At 46.3% G+C, this 18,910-nt stretch overlaps 1 protein-coding gene across 11 annotated transcripts in view; it reads right to left on the bottom strand.

The window, feature by feature from the left end:
- Positions 1–2,408: 2,408 nt before the first annotated feature.
- The window catches only part of LDB2 (LIM domain binding 2), a 384,194-nt gene continuing 367,692 nt past the window's right edge, over positions 2,409–18,910 (bottom strand). For 2 of the 11 annotated variants that reach the window (XM_025921488.2, XM_086705385.1), the window contains exons 6-8: positions 13,225–13,348; positions 9,406–9,557; positions 2,409–3,767 (exon numbers count right to left, since the gene is read on the bottom strand). In XM_025921488.2, the coding sequence (XP_025777273.1) occupies positions 3,537–3,767; positions 9,406–9,557; positions 13,225–13,348 (507 nt within the window). In that variant the 3' untranslated portion in view covers positions 2,409–3,536. The other 9 variants (XM_086705382.1, XM_086705386.1, XM_086705384.1 and 6 more) reach the window with 9 other exon arrangements.

Below are 18,910 nucleotides of genomic sequence, written 5' to 3'. Positions count from 1 at the left end.
GTTAACAGAGGTGGCTCATGAGACGATATTATATGAAAGGGGCAGGATACATCATTGTCTATTCTGTATCTTATCAACATTGTAATGTATATGAGCCAAGAATAAAACTGGAAAGATAAGTATCAGAGTATTAGCAATGCTTATATTGGGGTAGTGGAATTACTTGTCTTCTTGTTCCTGTGTGTTCAAATGATCTACAATGAGCATGTGTTACTTAATCAGAAACAAACAAACAAACAAACGAAAAACCCTGGTAATTGTTTCTATGGAGAATGGAAAGGCATCCCATTATAAAATGAATTTCTCAAGGATGCTGCCAATCCTGATTTAGGGACATTGATATTGTTGACCTTGTTCCCCTGCGGCCCACCCCACGTAGTATCAGTGCAAGTTGTGTCTTCCTATTGCATTAAATGCTCACCTCAAGGTTAAAAAGAAATGGAGAGAGAAAAAATTTCCTGCAGGGACTGGGCCACTTATTTCTAAATCCCTTGTCAGATGCCCTTGAGATTTCAAGGTCTTAAAGGGGGCCTCCCCACTTTGTTCCATTACCAGGTCAGTGGCAATTCTTGATCTCTGGAAGTCTCCTCGACAACCCCTGAAAATACACAGCAAATGGTAGAAAGGTGGATGCCAGGACCCCTCTCCCAGGCCAGAGAACACCTCCAAACACCCAACATGCAGACTGTGTACATGACAGTAAGTCTAATAAAGTGGTTCAGAGAGTCAAGGTGACATGATGTTGTCACTTGTGACCTCCATGACTTTGGGGAAGCTGTTTAACTGCTCTGAGTACCAGCTGCCAAATGGAGGAGGATAACTTTACCTTGCCCACAGGAACAGTGCGAAGATTCAGTGCGATCGTGCTTGCCACGTTCCTAACCTAATCCACAGAGGCTGACCCACTACCACTAAACCAGTGTGGCTTGCTGAAAGGAGCACTGACTTTGGCCCTGCAAGCCCACTTTAGTACTCACCAGCTATGTGACAAATGGGCTCACCTAACCTGCTTGAACATTAGTCTGCACATCTGTAAAATAGAGCCAATGATGTTGACTTCCGAACGTGGTTTTAAGGAGTAGAGAGCATGGGTGTAATAGATACAGTAGCCTGTGGAAGCCAGCCAGGTGGAGTGGGTGAGATGGGTCAAGTGTGCCACGGTGGAGAGCATCCAAGCAGGGTAGCCATGCCGTGACACCAGCCAACTGTCACCATCCAGGCATTCAGAAATGGGAATCTTTGTTAAATTTTTTTGCATTGCTGTTCGATACGATGTTAGGAGCAGCACGAAATTTTAATTCTAAAATCAGTTTTGAAGTGTTGGCAAATAATTAGACATTTCTTCAGGCAACATTGTGTAGGTCACCAGTGGTTGACTAGATTCCCACTTGTTTATTCCTACCCTTCGCCACGGGACTTTGCAGGAGGGAGTGTATATTTCCCCACCCCCACCGATGTGAGGCTTATCCTTGCGACTTGCTTCGGCCAGCGGATGCAGGGTGAGCAGGCGTATGTGTGATTTGGCCTAACTTCTTTTCACTTTTTCCAGAGTATGCCAAGAGAGGAGCATGCCCCTCTGTCCCAGAAAGAGATCTGAGGGGCAGACCTGATGGAGAGTTGCCCCAGGTAACCGACAGCACCTTTTTTTCTTTTTTTCTTTTGTTTTTACCTGAAGAACACTCCTTCAATAATCTCGTGCCTCCAAATCCTGATCTCAGGCTCTGCTTCTGGGAATCCCAACCTAAGACACGTGGCCTCCCATAACTTCTCTTTTTCAAATTCGCCTTTCCAGAATTTGCCAAGATGATAAATTAAAATCACCTGGCACTTAATACACATCCAACAAATGCTGACTTCTTCTCTCATCTTCCTCACTGGTGGAAAACAAAGTGGAAAAACACGAGGAAATTTCTTTTAGGAAAAACGTCCTCAAGTGAATTTTCTGTCGTCTCATATAGCAACTTTTTGAAAAATGGGCAAGCAAGACATTGATCTTTAAAAATGGAGATAGCAATGCCAACTTTGTGAAGCTTTGGGGATTAGCTGAAATAGTATCTGTGGACCTTAAGTAGGGCTGTTTGGTGCAGAATCAACACTTGTGGGGAAGCCACCGCTCCTCCACTTGCCAAGCTGCAACACAGGCCAGTTCTTGCTTTCTCATTGTTGTGTCCATGGCAAGCATGTGCCCAGCACACAGCAGACTCTCACACATCTGCCCAACTGAACCACAGTGAGCAGGGAAAGGAATCAGACTTTACGAAGGATGGCATGGCTGTCCCAATTCCACTCCGTTTGGACTCTGGGCAATAAATCCAAGCTCAATACTTCTCATGATCGTGGGCAGATTTCTCCCCCTGCCATCCCCCCAACCCCTCGCCAAACGCTCACAAACAGCCAGACGCAGTTGCTTTGGTCGTTAACACAGTTTATTATTGGCACACTTATCAGTAAAGCATACATAAAATACAGCTGTTTTATAACACACGGAGCCACTGTGTCTTTACATGTGTGGAAGAACATATTAATATGCAAATGGAAAAATTAGTTCTCTTATAAAGTTTCACATAAATACACTGGAATTGCCCCCAAAGAAGAATCCCCATAAAAGAACCAGGTGAGGGCTTTACAAAATATTATACAAGAAATATACCATGAAAAGAAACAACAGTCAACTCAGATACGATAAAAAACACAAAAAAGTTTCAGATTTATTAACCTGCCCACAAAATTAATGGATTACATGTCTTGAAAAGATTTGGATCAACAGCAATTTTACAAACGAGTAGGTTCTCGAGGGGCCAGGTGTCTGTCTTTACATAAAAATCTGCCTCGGTGTCTTCGATGACAAAAAGACATTTCTGGTTTCAGCCCTTGGGCTCAACTGAACCAGCTGCGGTTGGAGAACCGACTGACATTAGCTCACCCAATAATTACCCTGCAAGGCCCTCTTAGCTGTCACCCCATGAAAGAAAAGGTGAAGGAAAAAAATAATAATAAGGATACATTGAAATTACTGTCCAAAGGCTGATTTTTTTTCTTTTCTTTTTTTACTGAAACAAGAAACTCTCAGATGCAAGTCAAAAAGCAGAAAATATTTTACAATATTAAAAAGTCATCTGTAGTTAGGGTCGGCATATAACGAGACCCTGAGCACTGAGGGCGTATTGACAATATGGCCTTCGTCGGGGTGGGGTTGGGGGGGTGGGGTGTAATTAACAAACACGTGGTTAACACCGAGCCCGGAGAAGCGCGAGCTTTCACTCTTTTCATTAAGATCAGTGCCACTCTCTGTGTTACCTGTGAAGGCCTCCAGGGAAGGGTCAGGGAAGTTTATTGGAACGATCCTCTCAATTCAAAAAAGAAAAAAAAGAAAGAACAAAGAAACCCAAACTCAGATCATTGTGGTTTAGAAACAGGTATTTGCGTGGAAGAGTTTTTTATTTCTCCTCCTTCCTCTCCTGCAAGCAAGGATCTGCAAGCGTGAGCGTGCCCCACGACCTACTGACGGCGGGTGCGGGTGTGGGTGCGGGTCAGTGTCACTGGGGAGCCTGGGGTGGGGCGTTTTCTGATTTGGTCTCTTGAGCGGCGGGGGGTTTACTGCTCCACGGGCTGCTGTTCCCCAGGGCCGGGGGGCTGTTGAAGTCTTCCTCGTCGTCCACGCCGTTGGCCGCGTCATATTGCGTGTTTTCTAATCTAGTGATTAGCCTTTCGTCCTCGTCCCCAAACTCACCTCCCATCAAGGTTGGTTCGCCTACCACCATCACATCCTGTGAACAGCAGCTGACATTATTACAGGGAAACCTTGGGACAGAGAAGCTCAGCTTAAAACACTAGCGGGAGGAGCTGGGGGGTCTAGGACAGACACGCTCGTGTACTGTGCACCGGGGGTCAAGTCTCAAAGTCGGGGGGCGGGGGCGAGACGCATATTGGATTTCTACAGGAAATAAACATTGCCTCCTGACGTGGAACAACCACGCGAGTTTATGTCCTTAGTGCGCAGCCTGACACCGGAGAACGAGCAATGCTAGCAATCTGCAGAAATAAAAAAATGGATTTTTCAAGATTAAAAAAATCCACGCTTTTAACTTGCCGACGTTGGGGACTTTTAGAGAGAGGGCTGTGGAACCTTCTGCTGGGTGCTCTCCACTACCTCCAAAAATCCGCCACTTTTTACGTTAGGGCCTCTGAATGGCTTCAGACTAGCAGCCAACAGGGGGAGGGTGCCATTCTGCAGTATTCACGCAACTCATTCCAAATGGCGTTCTCTCTGTCCCAAGGACGGTATACATTTTAATTGAAGGCAGAATCTCTCTTTTTTCCACTCAGCCAGGCCCTTTTATGCAGCCAATATCCTTGACATTCTGCTACTTAATTATGGTAATTAATTTAGGTAAAGTTTTCGATAAAAACAATGTTCACACTGATTTGACAATTTGCATAGCTAATTAAGTCATTAGCAAAAACCTGCTGATTGCCAACAAGCCCTGAATTTACCATCTGTTATTTCATGGTGCCTGTCACCTATCCCCACACAGGCAACCCTGCCACCAATCTGGGCAGTCAAGAGAACCAGTCTGTCCAGCTGGTGCCATAAAAGGAAGAAGAGCACTAATTATAATTACATTGATGAAGCTGGCAGTCATCAGAAATGGAAGCGTGCAAGAAGAATCCATCTAATCACTCCTTTAAGCACAGACTGTCCTTCCATGCAAACAAGGAAGCCACCTACTGTAGCCGGGAGCATCGTGGAGGCCACAGCTGGAGAGGCCCGGGGCCCAGGAGGAGAAGGGGGCATACACAGGGCACGGCTCCGGCCTCTTTGTTCAGAGGGGGCTGTGTGGGGTTGGTGGGTGACCTGGGCATGGGACAGGACACCTGTCAGGTGATACTGGGTGATACTTGCTGGGCAGGCTGTGAGCAATAATCTACTCAAAAGTGCGGTGACTCCAGGCGAGTGCCCAAGGCCATCAGCTTCCGCCTCTGCCAAAACAAGCAGGGCTGAGCCAGATGCTTTTGGAGACGTAAGGGTGTGTTTCCTGATGCGGACGCTAATTCGATGAAATGCCCTGGTAACTGGGCGAAAATTTTGTCTTCACTGGGGCAAGAGAGGCTTTCCTGGGACGGTATAGGAGAATACTGCCTTTGGTCAGGAGGCGGTCCATTGGGCCCTCCCGTTTCTTTCTAGAATTATGAAGGTGCCAATTGAACAAAACCCTTGCTTGTCGCCTGGTTGATTTTGCAGTGGAAAACCTTGTTTGTTTGTTTGTTTGTTTGTTTGATTGACTGATTGATTGGTTCCCCTAGAATTATGGGGAGATAATCAATAGATTTCCAAACTGTGTTTTCTGACTAACCGATCTTGTGATTTGATAAACATGATTTTAAAGAGATATGTCCCAGATTAAGTAAATGCCTCAAATATGCACTGGGTAAACTCAGCAAATATAGGTACTGGCAGGACAATCAGAAGTGTGCTTCGAAGAACGTACTGACTATGCAACGAAGAGCCAGACACGACATTGACATGTGGGGAGACTCATGAGGGCTCAAGGTGAGGTACAACATAGACAGAGACTCTGATTGGCAAGAATGCCGACAGGACTGGAGATGGAATGTGGCCTCCAGAGAGGAGGGGACATTATCGGGTCAGCCATATGACCCGTTGGGGGTGTTCTGGACAAAAAAGTGCCACTTGGTTACAGGCAGTTAGGAGACAGTGCTTATGATCAGGAACAAAGGTGGGGTGGGGGGGAAGAATGGGGCAAGATTGGGCAGAGGATGACACGGGTTCATCTCATTTCATGACTTACGTGCAGCACACGTTGAAAGGGTCGGAAAACACATGCATAAGGTGTCACAGGGCAGGGGAAGGGTGTGGGAAGTGACCACATGGGTCCTCATTAGTACTGTGAGTCCAAGGTCATCGAGAGAGGCTGGGGCAGTGTGAGGAGGTAAGCGTAATTTGGAAACAGAGGAGAAAAATCAGAAGGCAGCTTAAGCGTGACATTAGAAAAAGTTCTCGACACTCCAGGTGCCTTCATTGCATCAGAAAATAACAGTTATTCAAGAAAAGTACTGTGAAAATAGTGATTTGAGTCACTTCAAATGGGACTGATGTAGGCTTGTCATGTTTGGAACAGGCATGGATAGTTGTAAGCATCCTAAATTTCAGAGTGATGCCACATTTGCCTTCCTGATTGTACAAGAAAATCCTTAGCCAGATACATAATCCTGTGTGTACCTGTGCGGATGAGTGACAGATGGCAAGCTATGACAGATGTGTGCCGTGGGCTTCTCATGTGCATAGATACCTGAGGCCGCTTAGGCCGCTATGCACGGGGCTCTACCTGCTTCTTCTAAACCTACAGACTCAAAGAGTGGTTCTCTGCTCAGGCAGTCTCACTTGGTTAGCCTCACACAAAACGAACGGAGACATAGTGCACGTTCTGGGCTGCCTCTACCTAGCGGATGTTGGCCCCGTTTTCCCCACCCCCCCATCTTTAAAAATCCCCCCAACGTTCAACATGAGTAGTGAGAGTTGCATTATCCTTCCCGTCTCTGCTATCTCGTGTGTCCCACAGGAGGCAGGGCTGGTCTGTCTGAGGGTAACCCCGGATGCCCTTCGCTCCCCCTGAGGCAGACCTCTGCTCCTCGCCGGAGGCCTGGAGGCGCCACGCCCATTGTCACATCTTCTCACTAATCCCCCGTGCAAGGACCACCAACCTCTGAGGAGGACTGGAAGTGACTCCTTTCAGGGCCCCTCAATGCTTCTCCTTAAATTGGCCAGAAGGGGTCACTGCTGTTGAATGACACAGGTCTCCATCCCTCCCAGGGTTGAGGCTGCAGTTCGGGATCGCTCCTAGCCCCTGCTCATGGAGTGAGAAGCAGAATCCAAGGATTAAACCCTAGTCCTCGCCGGACACGCACGTTTGCTGCCGCGGCAGCCAGGCGGACCACAGCTGTGGTCACGGTGGCACAGAGAACCTGGCCGTGCCTTCGAACGAGGCAGCCCTTGTGCCTGCAGATCGCGTTCTAGTTCAACAGTCAAATCGTGTCGGTAATTCAGTACACAGGGTTAAAAGAGGGGGTCGCTACAAGCCAGACGATGCCTATCGCGGAAGGTCCATTCAGCAAGAGTGCACCCCGAAATGTGCACCTTTTCCTAATGTGGCGGTGGCTTTTTCCTGCCCCCCCTTGGCCATCTGTAAGCTTGACTTCATTGAAACATCTTGAATTGCATGGTGCGGGGGTGGTGCTGGCGTTCTGCTCTCGCTTTCTAATGGTGCCTTGTTCTCTCGAAGTCCAAGGGGTCTCACTTCATTAAAAGCCCTCTCGACACAGGGATCCTCCACTAAGATGTAGTTGTTGGCTTGGAGGATAGGAGCATAAGGGAGCGGAACAGACTATGTGCCCTTTAAAATAAAATTGAAATGTTTCCGACGAGGCTAGGGATGTCGAAATCTGTGACACACATACTGCTATTCTACACCTGAGGCAGACATCACCAATGGATGGCCCACCAAACCCAAGGCCTCAGAATCCTGCTCAGTGCCGTACCCTGCTGGCTGACACCGGGAGACTGAGCTGGCAGGAGAGGCTGAGCTCTTCAGTGACCGACAGGGCCTGGGTTTTTGTTGTGGTTGTTTAATCTCAGTATTGCTGATATCTGGTACGGTGTGGGGCACATAGTAGGAGCTCAAAACAACTGGTGAACTGAACTGAATTCTTGCAGTCACTGTGCCTTTAAGGAGCAATGCCACAGTTCCAGAATTCTCTGGAATGCACTTCCATTTGCTAGAGGAAACTAACAAATGTTAGTTTCTAAAACTCCAGGAGTAGATGAATAATAGGCTACTTGTGTGCACTTTGGGGTTGATTTATTTATACCAGGCCATTTTCTCTGTGTATTTTCCAATTTAACCAGAAGTGGGCCTAACTTATTGGTACCTTAATAAAAAGACTCTGTTTTGTTTTTTTTTTTTCTTTGATTTTTTTTTTTTTCTGACTCTTTAGCCAGTTCAGAAAACAGAGGTGAGTCTGGCATTATTTAAAAACTATAATTCCTAGCGGTCTTAAAATTAAAATGGTACCTTCCCCACAGGCTGGCCACTCTCTCCATGACCCTTTCTTTCTAGTGCAGTGATGATGAAAACCATACCCTCTGTCTATGGAAGACAGGAGAAGAGTCTCAGTGGCCCAGGTGATTCTCAGGTACTGATGGGGTTGCTTCTAGCCAAAGAAAACCGACCGATGGAAAGTGGGTAAAAGTGGGTTGGGGCCAGATTTGAAAGACACATTTAGAAGTAAGTGGAGAATCCCCATGAAAGAAGAATCCACTCTCACATGGGGAGAGATAATGAGGACAACAGACCAAGACAGGGAAGAAGGTGTGAAAGAGAAAAGGTAAAATTGTACTGGTTGAGGGAAGTAATAAGAAATAGAACACATTTCCGAAGACATGGTATCCAAGGGATAGCCATGAAGCACCACGGAAGTATCAGGGTTCAAACGACAGTCAAACGCCTGGAGACAGGGTGATGTGACAAGGGCAGCAGAGAAGGACACCCACAAGTAATCGTGGAGGGGACGAGGGACGAGAAATGTTCAGAGGAGCATGAGAATTTAAAAGCGATAAATGATCTAACACTGGGCTGAGGAATCTGGAGTCAGAAAGGAAGTAGGCAGACAGGACAGAACTTGAAAAAAAAAATGGAGATGAAGAAAGTGCCCACACGGGCAACGCGCTATTTGGGGACACCCGTCAGCTGTCAGCCTCGGAGTTCAAAGAAGCCCCCTTCTAAGCGGCCCATTTCCTCTGTCAAGACCCAGAAATGAAAGAAAGGGTCAAGAGGTCAGGAGAGTTGAGACCAAACCAAGGGCGGACCCTCCCCCTGAGCTAATGAAATGGGTCAAGTGGCATCCACTGAGCTGCGATTTTAGTGGCCGAGAGTTCATTACCTGAGTCTCAAAATGAGAAGGGCACCCATGTTGGGAAGGCCCAGTCAAATTACAACATGGAGCCTGAACGCCGGAAGCTAGTTTCCAGTGGAGCACAGGGGTCCCCGGGGATCTTGCCGAGGGCCCCTTCTCTGCCACCAGGCATGGCGCTAAGTGATATTTTAATTAAGCCTCACGTGACACATCTCCTGTCTGTGCCTCTGACGGCTCTGTAATTCAGGTCCCTGTGCAGCGCAGACGCTTAATATTGCTTCCTAATTCCCAGTTTGCAGGGGAAGGTTTCCACGGTAGAGCTCCTCCCGCCCACCCTCCCCCTGCCCTTGCCTGGCCCTCCCCCGCCCCCAACCCCCAAGGCAGGAGCGGCTAACGGGGACTTTCCCTGGGCCCCCAGCAGGCGGAGGACAGGCGGAGGCGGGATTTCGGGCCTAAGAGGAAAGCGAGACTTACAGGTACCTGACTGGACAGACTCAGGTTAGCGGCTGGCGTCTTCTTCTTGCTGCCGGTGCTGTTGGCGGTGTTCCCGGCGCTGCTGTTGGACGTGCTGCTGGTGGAGTTTTTTCTTTTTCTCCGCTTCGTTGTCGGCTGCCGTGTGGGTTCTGCTGCAATACGGACAATGGATGGAGGGTCAGATCTGGGGCAACCGTCACCATACCGTCCCCCCAAGGAAGCTGTGCTTGTAAATGACAAAGAGCACACTCTACATTGTTGCCGTTTCTTTTAGCTTCACGCTAAGTGAAGGGAGGAAGCCGCGGCTTTATCCTTTTAGCACCAAATGGGTGCAACTCTTTTCTTTGGTCTCTAGATCAAACGATTTGTGCTTCACTGTTCTCTCTACCGTTAGACACGTGCCTGCAGTCTAGTAAATGTAGTTTAGGGGCGAGCCTCAAATACCACTGTTAACAGTCGCGTGAAACATATTATCACCATTACAGAATTTGAGAAAACCCTTTTCTCTGGACTGTTGGCTCTTTAGGGGGAAAGGAGGGCTCTGCGTTCCTCCGGGGGGCCTCGGAGGAATGAGAGAAAGGGTTAAAACGAGTTAAGGTGGTAGACCAGCACCTCCCAGTCGGCACCTGGTTGCAGGCCAGCGCAGACCTTGAGATGCTCAAGTACAGAAAAGAGGAAGCATGAGTCCTATCAGCTGAGAGTGTCACACGTAGGGTCCCTAGCTCAGTACAGTTGTCAGGTCGCATGGTTTGGACCCCGGTGTTTAAAGAATGCTGCTCATTTCAAAGTTGCTGGGGGGAGAAGGTCGAAGTGTGCTAGGGCCAGCATCTGCACGAAGGGGAACTAGATCTTTGCATCCAAGTCCCGCTTAGAAACAGAGGAAAATATTGCGGACCCGCCAGCTGAACAACGTCTTAGTGGAAGCAGAGGGACGTGTGGTGATGTGGGGCCGGAGGATGTTATTTGTTTACCTATTAGGTAGTGTGAGAAGTACCAATGTTTTCATGTCCGTAATGGTTTCATCTGCTTCATGTGTTTTATGTCATGACTATTGTATGTTCCTGGCAAGTCTGTTAATTCGGTTCTATTCTGATCTTTGTTTTGTAAATGAGAAATCTGCGCAAACTTTTTCCAGGCATTTACTAAGTTGGAAATGTCATGTAAAAGCATCCTTTTTGCTAACCCTCTTTTGAACCAGCGCTGATGGAGAGAAGGTGAGCCAGGGACCCAGTGAGAGAGCCTTGTAGCATTTTCTTTTTTTTTTTTTTTTTTAATTTTTTTTTTTTTTCAACGTTTATTTATTTTTGGGACAGAGAGAGACAGAGCATGAACGGGGGAGGGGCAGAGAGAGAGGGAGACACAGAATCGGAAACAGGCTCCAGGCTCTGAGCCATCAGCCCAGAGCCCGACGCGGGGCTCGAACCCACGGACCGCGAGATCGTGACCTGGCTGAAGTCGGACGCTTAACCGACTGCGCCACCCAGGCGCCCCTGTAGCATTTTCTTAAAACATTTATGCGCTTCTGATGGGCAGTGGGGAGGATTTCCTTTAAGGCTCATTTCAAAGGCCACTTAGTCCACCAAATTACCCCTAACATTTGAGGAAGAAGAGGATTGTGTTCCTATTTATATACCAATTCTTCTTTTGTAAATATTTTGTCTCTTATGTGCAAAGATTTTCTTTTTTCTTTTTTTTGTAAACATGATTAATTTTTTTGTTAAGTTTTTAATAATAAGTTTAAATAATAAGTTTATTTATTTTGAGAGAGAGCACAAGTGAGTGTATGTGTGCAAGCAGGGGAGGGGCAGAAGGGGGCGTTGGAGAGAGAGAATCTCAAGCAGAATCTGCACTGTCAGCACAGAGCCTGACACGAGGCTCGATCTCATGAACTGTGAGATTATGACTTGAGCCAAAATCTGGAGGGAGTCGCATGCCTAACCTACTGAGCCCCCCACGTGCCCCAAAGATCTTCATCAAAGGTCCTAACATGTCTATCTGTAGAGAGTTATGGGTGCTGCTCCTAAAAGTTGTGGAAACAGGAAATAGAATTTTTCCAGCTCATGATGCTGGGAAAGAGCTGAGTGACACATTCAAAGTCAATCGAATACTTAGTTCCCCTGACAATAGCTTCTTCCATTACCTCAAAAATTAAAACTGACTACTTTTTTTTTTTTTTTTTTTGGTATCTGTATTCCTTCATGAAATTTGGGGGAAATATATCGAAACTGTGTGCTCTGGATTATTCCCATTGGCAGCAGGTAGCTGAGGTAAGAGAGTCATGAGCTCTGGAGACATAAAAACCTATTGTGACACAGGCCTCCTTCATTGATGAGCTATGAGACTGACCTTGGCAAATTACTACTTTAAATTTCAGGCCCTCAGGGCGCCTGGGTGGCTCAGTCTGTTGAGCCATGGACTTCTTCTGCTCAGGTCATGATCTCACTACTCTTGGGATCTCACTGCTCATGGGCTGACAGCTCAGAGCCTGGAGCCTGCTTCGCATTCTGTGTCTCCCTCTCTCTCTGCCCCTCCCCCCTCATGCTCTGTCTGTCTGTCTCTCTCTCTCTCTCAAAAATAAACATTAAAAAAAATAAATTTCAGGCCCTGTATATTTAAATAGGAAATAATAAGTACCTCATAAGGTTATAATGAGGATTCAGCAAACGAATGGAAGGTCCGTGAGGGCTGGGATTTCTGTTTCATTCAGGGCTGTACCTCTAGTGACTAGAACAGTGCCTGGCACCTAGGAGGGGCTCAATAAATAACTATTGAGTGAATGTTTTAATTAATAAATAATATATAAATTATATATGCATATGAAGGAAAATACAGGTTCTCAAAGCATTTATTGAGTGAACTATTTTTTCTCATAAAGCCCTATTGATATTGCAAGAGAATAAAACTTAAGCACATTTAATGAGTTTGAAAAATAATGCTCTAAATGTCTAAAATTCCTCTAAGAGGGGATGTAACTATTCTACGTAAAATAATGCCCATTTTCTCAGATGTCTAAATACGTACTTGGCTAAGTCTGTCTTCATTTTATATAAAATGCCTCGCCAATTACCAGTGGAAGGTGACCATTATATTTTGTGATTCAGAAAGCTATGTGCTTCGTGTTAATAATTACTCTTGATAAAAATAATTTTTAGCGAATGGATACGTTTTGCTTTTATGATCAATGAGGCTCGACACACGCCTGGGAGTAAAAATTTTTAGATAGAATGACAATTAATGATAACTGGAAGCAGTAATTTCAGAACCTCAGCAGGAGACTATAGCATCTAAACTGCCTTCTAAGGAAGTGAGGAAAATGGAATCTTTTATGTATTCTCTTCATGATCAGAGTACCCTTTGATATTAGATCTATCTTTAAAAATGAACCAATTTATTTATTTTTTTCTTTCTTTCCTTTTTCCCTTCCATCCTCCCTTCCTCCCTCCTTTCGTTCCTATAATTTCTATGATTCTTAAGCAAACAAACAAACAAACAACCAAGCAAAATAACAACAGACTGTGAGAAGCCATCATTCTTGTCCAGTGGAACAAAGACTAGACTGGGAGACAGGAAACCCTGGTTCTGATTTCGGCTTTGCCAGTGACCTTGGTAACATTGAATAAATCAGTTGACTTTTGTGGGTCTCAGGTCCCAAGTGAGATTGCAGATGATTCCTAAGGATGTTTTTATTTTACAAATTAGATGTCCCCCAGTCTAAATATCCATAATGAGCTACTTTTCCTTCTCACATCATTTTCTCCCCAAAAGAGGCCTCCCTCAGAAGACGCATTTTTAGAATGAGAGGGAAGAACGAGGTCGTACCTGGTGGTGCTACCATTCGCTGCCACTTCTGAAACAAGCAGGTCTTCAGGCAGTCTCGTGGACTGAGGTTGTAGGTTTTATGTCTCGACATCAGCTCCTGCATTGGCTCCAGTATTACACACAACTGCAAAGAAGTTCAAAGACGTTGGCGTTTCGCTACTTGATAATATTATTTGCAGTAAGTAATGTCAACAGCTGGAAACAATTAGAAAGCTTAAAGGTACTTCTCTTTTTCTCCTGCTTTTGATTTTCTCTGTGCAAGTTTGGAGGAAGAGAAATACTACCAATACCTGATAATGCCCACTTCATTTACTATTATTTATACTACCATATTATAGCTGAATGTGATTTATACCCGCACACACGCACGCGTGTGCATATCCAAGGACACATTCTGTACAAACTCTTGGGTGGATGTATGTAGCTCTATTCTGAATTCAAATGATCCTTTCTGGTTAAAGAAAAAAAGCTCTCTTCCGTGGAGCACAGCATGCTCTGATTTCTACTCTGGTTTCTGCTGTTGTTCCTGTTTGTATAACCACACACTGTGAGTTACAATGCTAGTTTATGTAGATTACGTGGCAGTGAAAGCCATCTTTTAAACTCTGGAGAACAGAGTGGCAACTGCAAGTACTTTTTTGATCCTCATTCTTATCAAGGCCCTTGATGAACACTATTTTATTTTTATCCATGTGCTCGTTTGTATTTTACACATGATAATAATGTCAGTAACATATGCCCACATTAGTTCAGCGTGGGGGCTTTTTCTGTGGCGCTGCACACTGTTGCTTTCTTCCCTCCTTTGGTTAGATTTTTCAGATTTACTTCGGTCCAAGACATCTGATGACAAAGATTAATGAATGAAACGAGAACGGAAATCCATTTAGGATTGCCTTGAACTTTTCTGAATTCCTTCTCCCGTTGGAAGCTCACCAGAATACTGCCACATGGAGAGTGCCGTATCGAAGAAGACAAAGACCACAACCTGGAATGATGCATCCAGTACTGTTGCAATTACAACCACACAGATATTGGCAATGCACCCTCCCATGTGGAAAAACACTAGTTCATTATGAAAGGCAGATGTGCAATCTCCTCCTTCCTCGGCCCATCGCTCCGACTACCCGCTTCCCTTCTGTCATTACTCAGCAGACACGTTGGCTTTTATCCACTGGTTTCCCTCTCACCTGGAATTCTCCCCTCCCCTCTTCTTGGCCAATAATGCCCACTCGTCCTTGCGACAAGGTCACTGCTCCTGTTACACCTTCGCCTTCATCTCTAGGTTTTGCATCTCCCTACGCAGGCTGAATTGGGTGCCTCCCTGTGGTTCTCTCCATGCACCCAGCCCTTTCTGCTTCACGAATGTACTCTTCCATGCTTTGCAACTATCTGCTTCTAGTCTTTCTTCCACTTGACCTTGAACTCTTTGAATGCTGAGACTGTGCCTTTTATCTCTGTGTCCCTAGGCTTGGCTCAAGTGAATGGATGCATTTAAGGTGTCTTTAGAAAGACCAGAGGATTTTTCCATGCCAATGTTCCTGAACGTATGGTCTAGGTAACACTTCCATCGGAACCAAATGAGTTGATAATTAAAAATGCAGGCTTCTAGGGGCACCTACGTGGCTTAAGTCAGTTAAATGTCTGACTTCAGCTCAGGTCACGATCTCGAGGTTTGTGGGTTTGAGCCCTGCGTGGGGCTCTGTGCTGACAGCTCAGAGCCTGGAGCCTGCTTTGGATTCTGTGTCTCCCTCCCTCTCTCTTTCTTCCCCTCCCCCATTTGTGCTCTCTCTCTCTCTCTCTCTCTATCAAAAATAAATAAACATTAAAAAAATACAGATTTCCAGGTTTTTCCCCTTCTGTTTCACTGGGTCTGGAGCTGGGGTCCTGAATCTGCCTTTTGGAAAAGCATGCCCCTGTCATATTCTGATACATACTCCCGAAGTCTGCCGCCCTACATATGTGCTAGGCTTTAGAAAAGATACATATAAACAGCAAGACGTGTGCAAATTCCCTGTAGTTTCCAGCTTGAATTCCACTCTCTTCTCACTTAACCCCACTTGCCCATGCTGCTCCTCTCTTCTCAAGCCTAAGCATGATAATCAAGATTACCTTCATCTAGAAAACATTGTCTGCTCTTTTTACCTAACAATGATCTAAACTTGACCCAAACCGCTAACTCCGTTGAAAGGACAACTGTAATCTCTTTCCCATTGCAGTTTCTCAGGAAGAAGAGAGGAAGACTTCAAAGCCTAAATGACATGTGTCAGCCAAAGAGACAAAGCCACTCAACCCTAGTGGATCAGGCTGTCAAGTAATGAGATCTGGATGCGTGATGGTACATCTTCAATCTTGTCTATCTTCTTGCTTATTTGGAGTCCTCCCTGAAACGTAAAGTGTTAGTGAGGAAGACCCCATGAAAGAGGGGAGATTCCTGTGCAATGAGCTCCACATTCCCACACCGTGAAGACTCGATGTGGACATTACTCCATTAAGAATTCCTCGCTGGAAATCAAAGTACGTGCAAGCCATAGACGGCCGCGGGTCTCCCCCAATGGCTGATGCTCAGCAGACCAGAGTAAAGGATTCCATAGTCATCTCTACAAACAGAGATAAGGGCGGATTATCCATCAAAGGAGGACCACTGCGAGATGCAGACAGGGTCGGAAGATGTTTGCATCTATTACTAAGCTAGGTTAGTGAGAAAGGAAAAGCTTTCAGGGAAGTTCTAAGGGCTGGGAAAACATTTTTTTTAATTAAAAAACCCCACAACGTTAAGTTTTCAGGCCGTTTCCTTTTGGCCCGTTCCCCATTCTTGAGAAATGGCGAGAGGTCTAGGTATGGATTTTAATTCCGCACTAGGTATGCACCCTTGGGGGAGTCCCTGAAGAGTGCCGGGGCTCCGTCTCACCTGCAAAACAATACCCATCTTGTGTGTTGTTGTGAGAATTTGAGGTAATATGTCTGACACATCAGAGGTCAACAAACAGTAGATATTACAATTACGTGTTAACAAGTACAGCACAGACAGTCAAACAGATGACATTTCTATCACTTTACATCCACAAGCATTTACTGCGCCTTCTTCTAAGTGTCAGGCACTCTTGCTTTGGCGCTGGGGACATAATGAGGATAATAGGATCTCTGCCCTCAGGGAGTCTTCAGCCCCCTTCGGAATGATTTCAGGATAGTAAGAAAACTCCTCGAGTTTCCACGTCAAGCATCTCCGGGAATCACATCTCCGTGAAGCAAGTATTTTCGTTACATGACAAGTCAGATGGCCAAAGTGACCTTTGTGGACCCAGAGGGGCCCTGGGCAGGATACATGCTGGCACACAGGAGAGTTGCCTTTATCCTGAGAACCTGGGGGCTCATCATCTACTTCTTTTTGTGGTGCCTTCCTTTCCTTTCCTCTCTGGGCTTTGGGGAAGCACTTTTTTTTCAGGTGCTAATCCTCAGGATTGATCCCTCCCCCTTTAATGTAAAAATACTTTCCTATCCCGGCAACCCACCCCAAAGGAATTCGTATCTCTGAATACTAATCAGGAATCCCCGAAGCCATGTTTTTGCCTTCCAGGGGAGGGTTCCCAGGCTGGAGAGGCAGCCTTCCCCTGGATTCCTGTGTGCAAACAAGCGAGCCTGCTGTGGAGGTGCGCTGGCTTTGCTGGGCTGCATGCTGTAGGTGGCGGAACTAACTCAGACAAGAGCCTGCCTTCTCATGCAGCAAGCCAGTGCCTTCGGGCCACAGCCAAGGCCTGGGGCGTTATGAAACGAGATCAGGAAGACAGCTGGGGGAGTGGTTCCCGCAGCCACTGGCCAGTTCCTTCTGGAGCCAAGATTCCTGCTGTCCCTGGGGTCTTGGACCCCCCTGAGAAGCTGGTGCAGGCTAGGCAGCCTGCCTCTCGAATTTTGTACAAAATATCTGGAGGTTTATGAACCCTCTTATACTCCCAACCATAGACTCTAGGGAAAGAGTTCCCTGTGTGTCATAAGTGTAAACCAGGCTACAGTACACGTGCCTTTTGCTCCACCCCACGCACGCACACACGCGCGCACGCGCGCGCACACACACACACACACACACACACACATCAGTCGACTGCATGTTAATGGAGCTAAGCATAGTAACAGAGTCCTTTGATTTAGAGGCACAATTTCATATGCAAACTTGGACCTGCTGCAAAGGTCTTAGTGGTTGGGTCCCTTTAACTGAAGAGGAAGGTCCCAGACAGCATTTGTGCAACTTCTGTAGCACCTTGTGTGCAGGGTTCTCATTTAGTTTGGTTTCCTCCAGTCGTGGTGGTGGTGGGGGGGGGGGGTACCAGGAGGAATTCTAGAACACTGTGGAAGGGGGCAGGAGTCAGCAAGACTTGAGATCTCATTTTGAGTACGAAGCCCCTGAACATTCAGCCCCCACCAGGTCCAGCTAGGGTCCCAAAGAAAGCTATCGCCCACCCCAGCAAAGCTGCAAGGACACCTTTTTGCAGATTTAGTGAGAATTTTAAGCTAGGCTTGATCTCCTTATGCTTCTGACTTCATGTTCTGGGATTTGGGCCCCAGCACTGACCCTTGGGTATGGAATCAATGCCTGTAGCTACAACAGTGACTTGCTGGGTGAGTAAAAGGATAGATGGATGGAAGGATGGATAGATGGGTGGATGGATGGATGCGTGGATGGATAATAAACATCTTGGCCAGATTTATAGCAAGGAGTCATTTGCTAATAGCAGACAAATCAGGCATCGTCCCGGGGGCTTAGAGGTGATGAATTTGTCCATTTGATAAACAACCAATTGCCTCCTCTATACAGAAGGCTTTGCACAAATGCACATGCATGTACTCAATTACTACATGTCCAGACCAGGTAGGAAGATCTCAGCTAGTCCTGGGACTTGTCACAGTAACAAAGGGCCGAGCAAATGTAGACAGTATTGTGTTTTGCTTTGTTTTCATCGGACGGTTCTCCCGGAGACATTTGATTCTCCTTGTTCTTCTTGTTCAACTCCCTGCCCAAAGCCAGTCCCAGAAATAGGTGATGCTTGTCAGAGGCGGCTCTGGTGAGGAGAAAGCTAATGCCCTGGGGCTGGCAGTTGGCTAACTCCCAAACCTAGGTCCCGTCTACTGCCAACATTCTGATCCACTCTTTTCTGGATGATGGATGACATCCTCTGAGCCTGAGCCACCTAGTCTTTGTATATAGGTTTGCCCAAGGTTACTCTTTCAATGCCAGCTCAGGCCTTTCTTCATGTTGTGAAGACCTCCCCTCATTCCCACCTAGAAGACCTAGAAGACCACCTAGAAGACCTCCCCTCATTCCCAGTCCTTTTAACCAGAGGTTGGCAAGCTACAGTCTGTAGGCGGAATATGGCCATGCTTACGCAAGGTTGGTAGCTGCTTTTGTGAAGTGACACCAGAATTGAATCGTTGTGACAGCATTCATATAGTCCGCAAACCTGAAAATATTTACTCTCTGGCCTTTCACAGAAAGATTGCTGACCTCTCTTCTAAACCGGTGCTGCTCAAAGTAGGTGGTCTACAAACTCTTTGTTGTGTTTCCGTGACAGGATAAGCAGCTTGAGGCACAGTGTAATTCAGTTCACTGCTTCCTTCACTGAGAAAATCTTATGTCAAAAAAAAAAAAAAAAAAAATTCAGATGAACTAAACAATGTGTTCAACAATGCAGTTGAT

The sequence above is a fragment of the Puma concolor genome, chromosome B1, assembly GCF_028749965.1.
Source record: "Puma concolor isolate L17-30 chromosome B1, mPumCon1.1.hap2, whole genome shotgun sequence".
NCBI lineage: Eukaryota > Metazoa > Chordata > Mammalia > Carnivora > Felidae > Puma > Puma concolor.
This window is presented reverse-complemented; position numbering and strand designations above follow the sequence as displayed.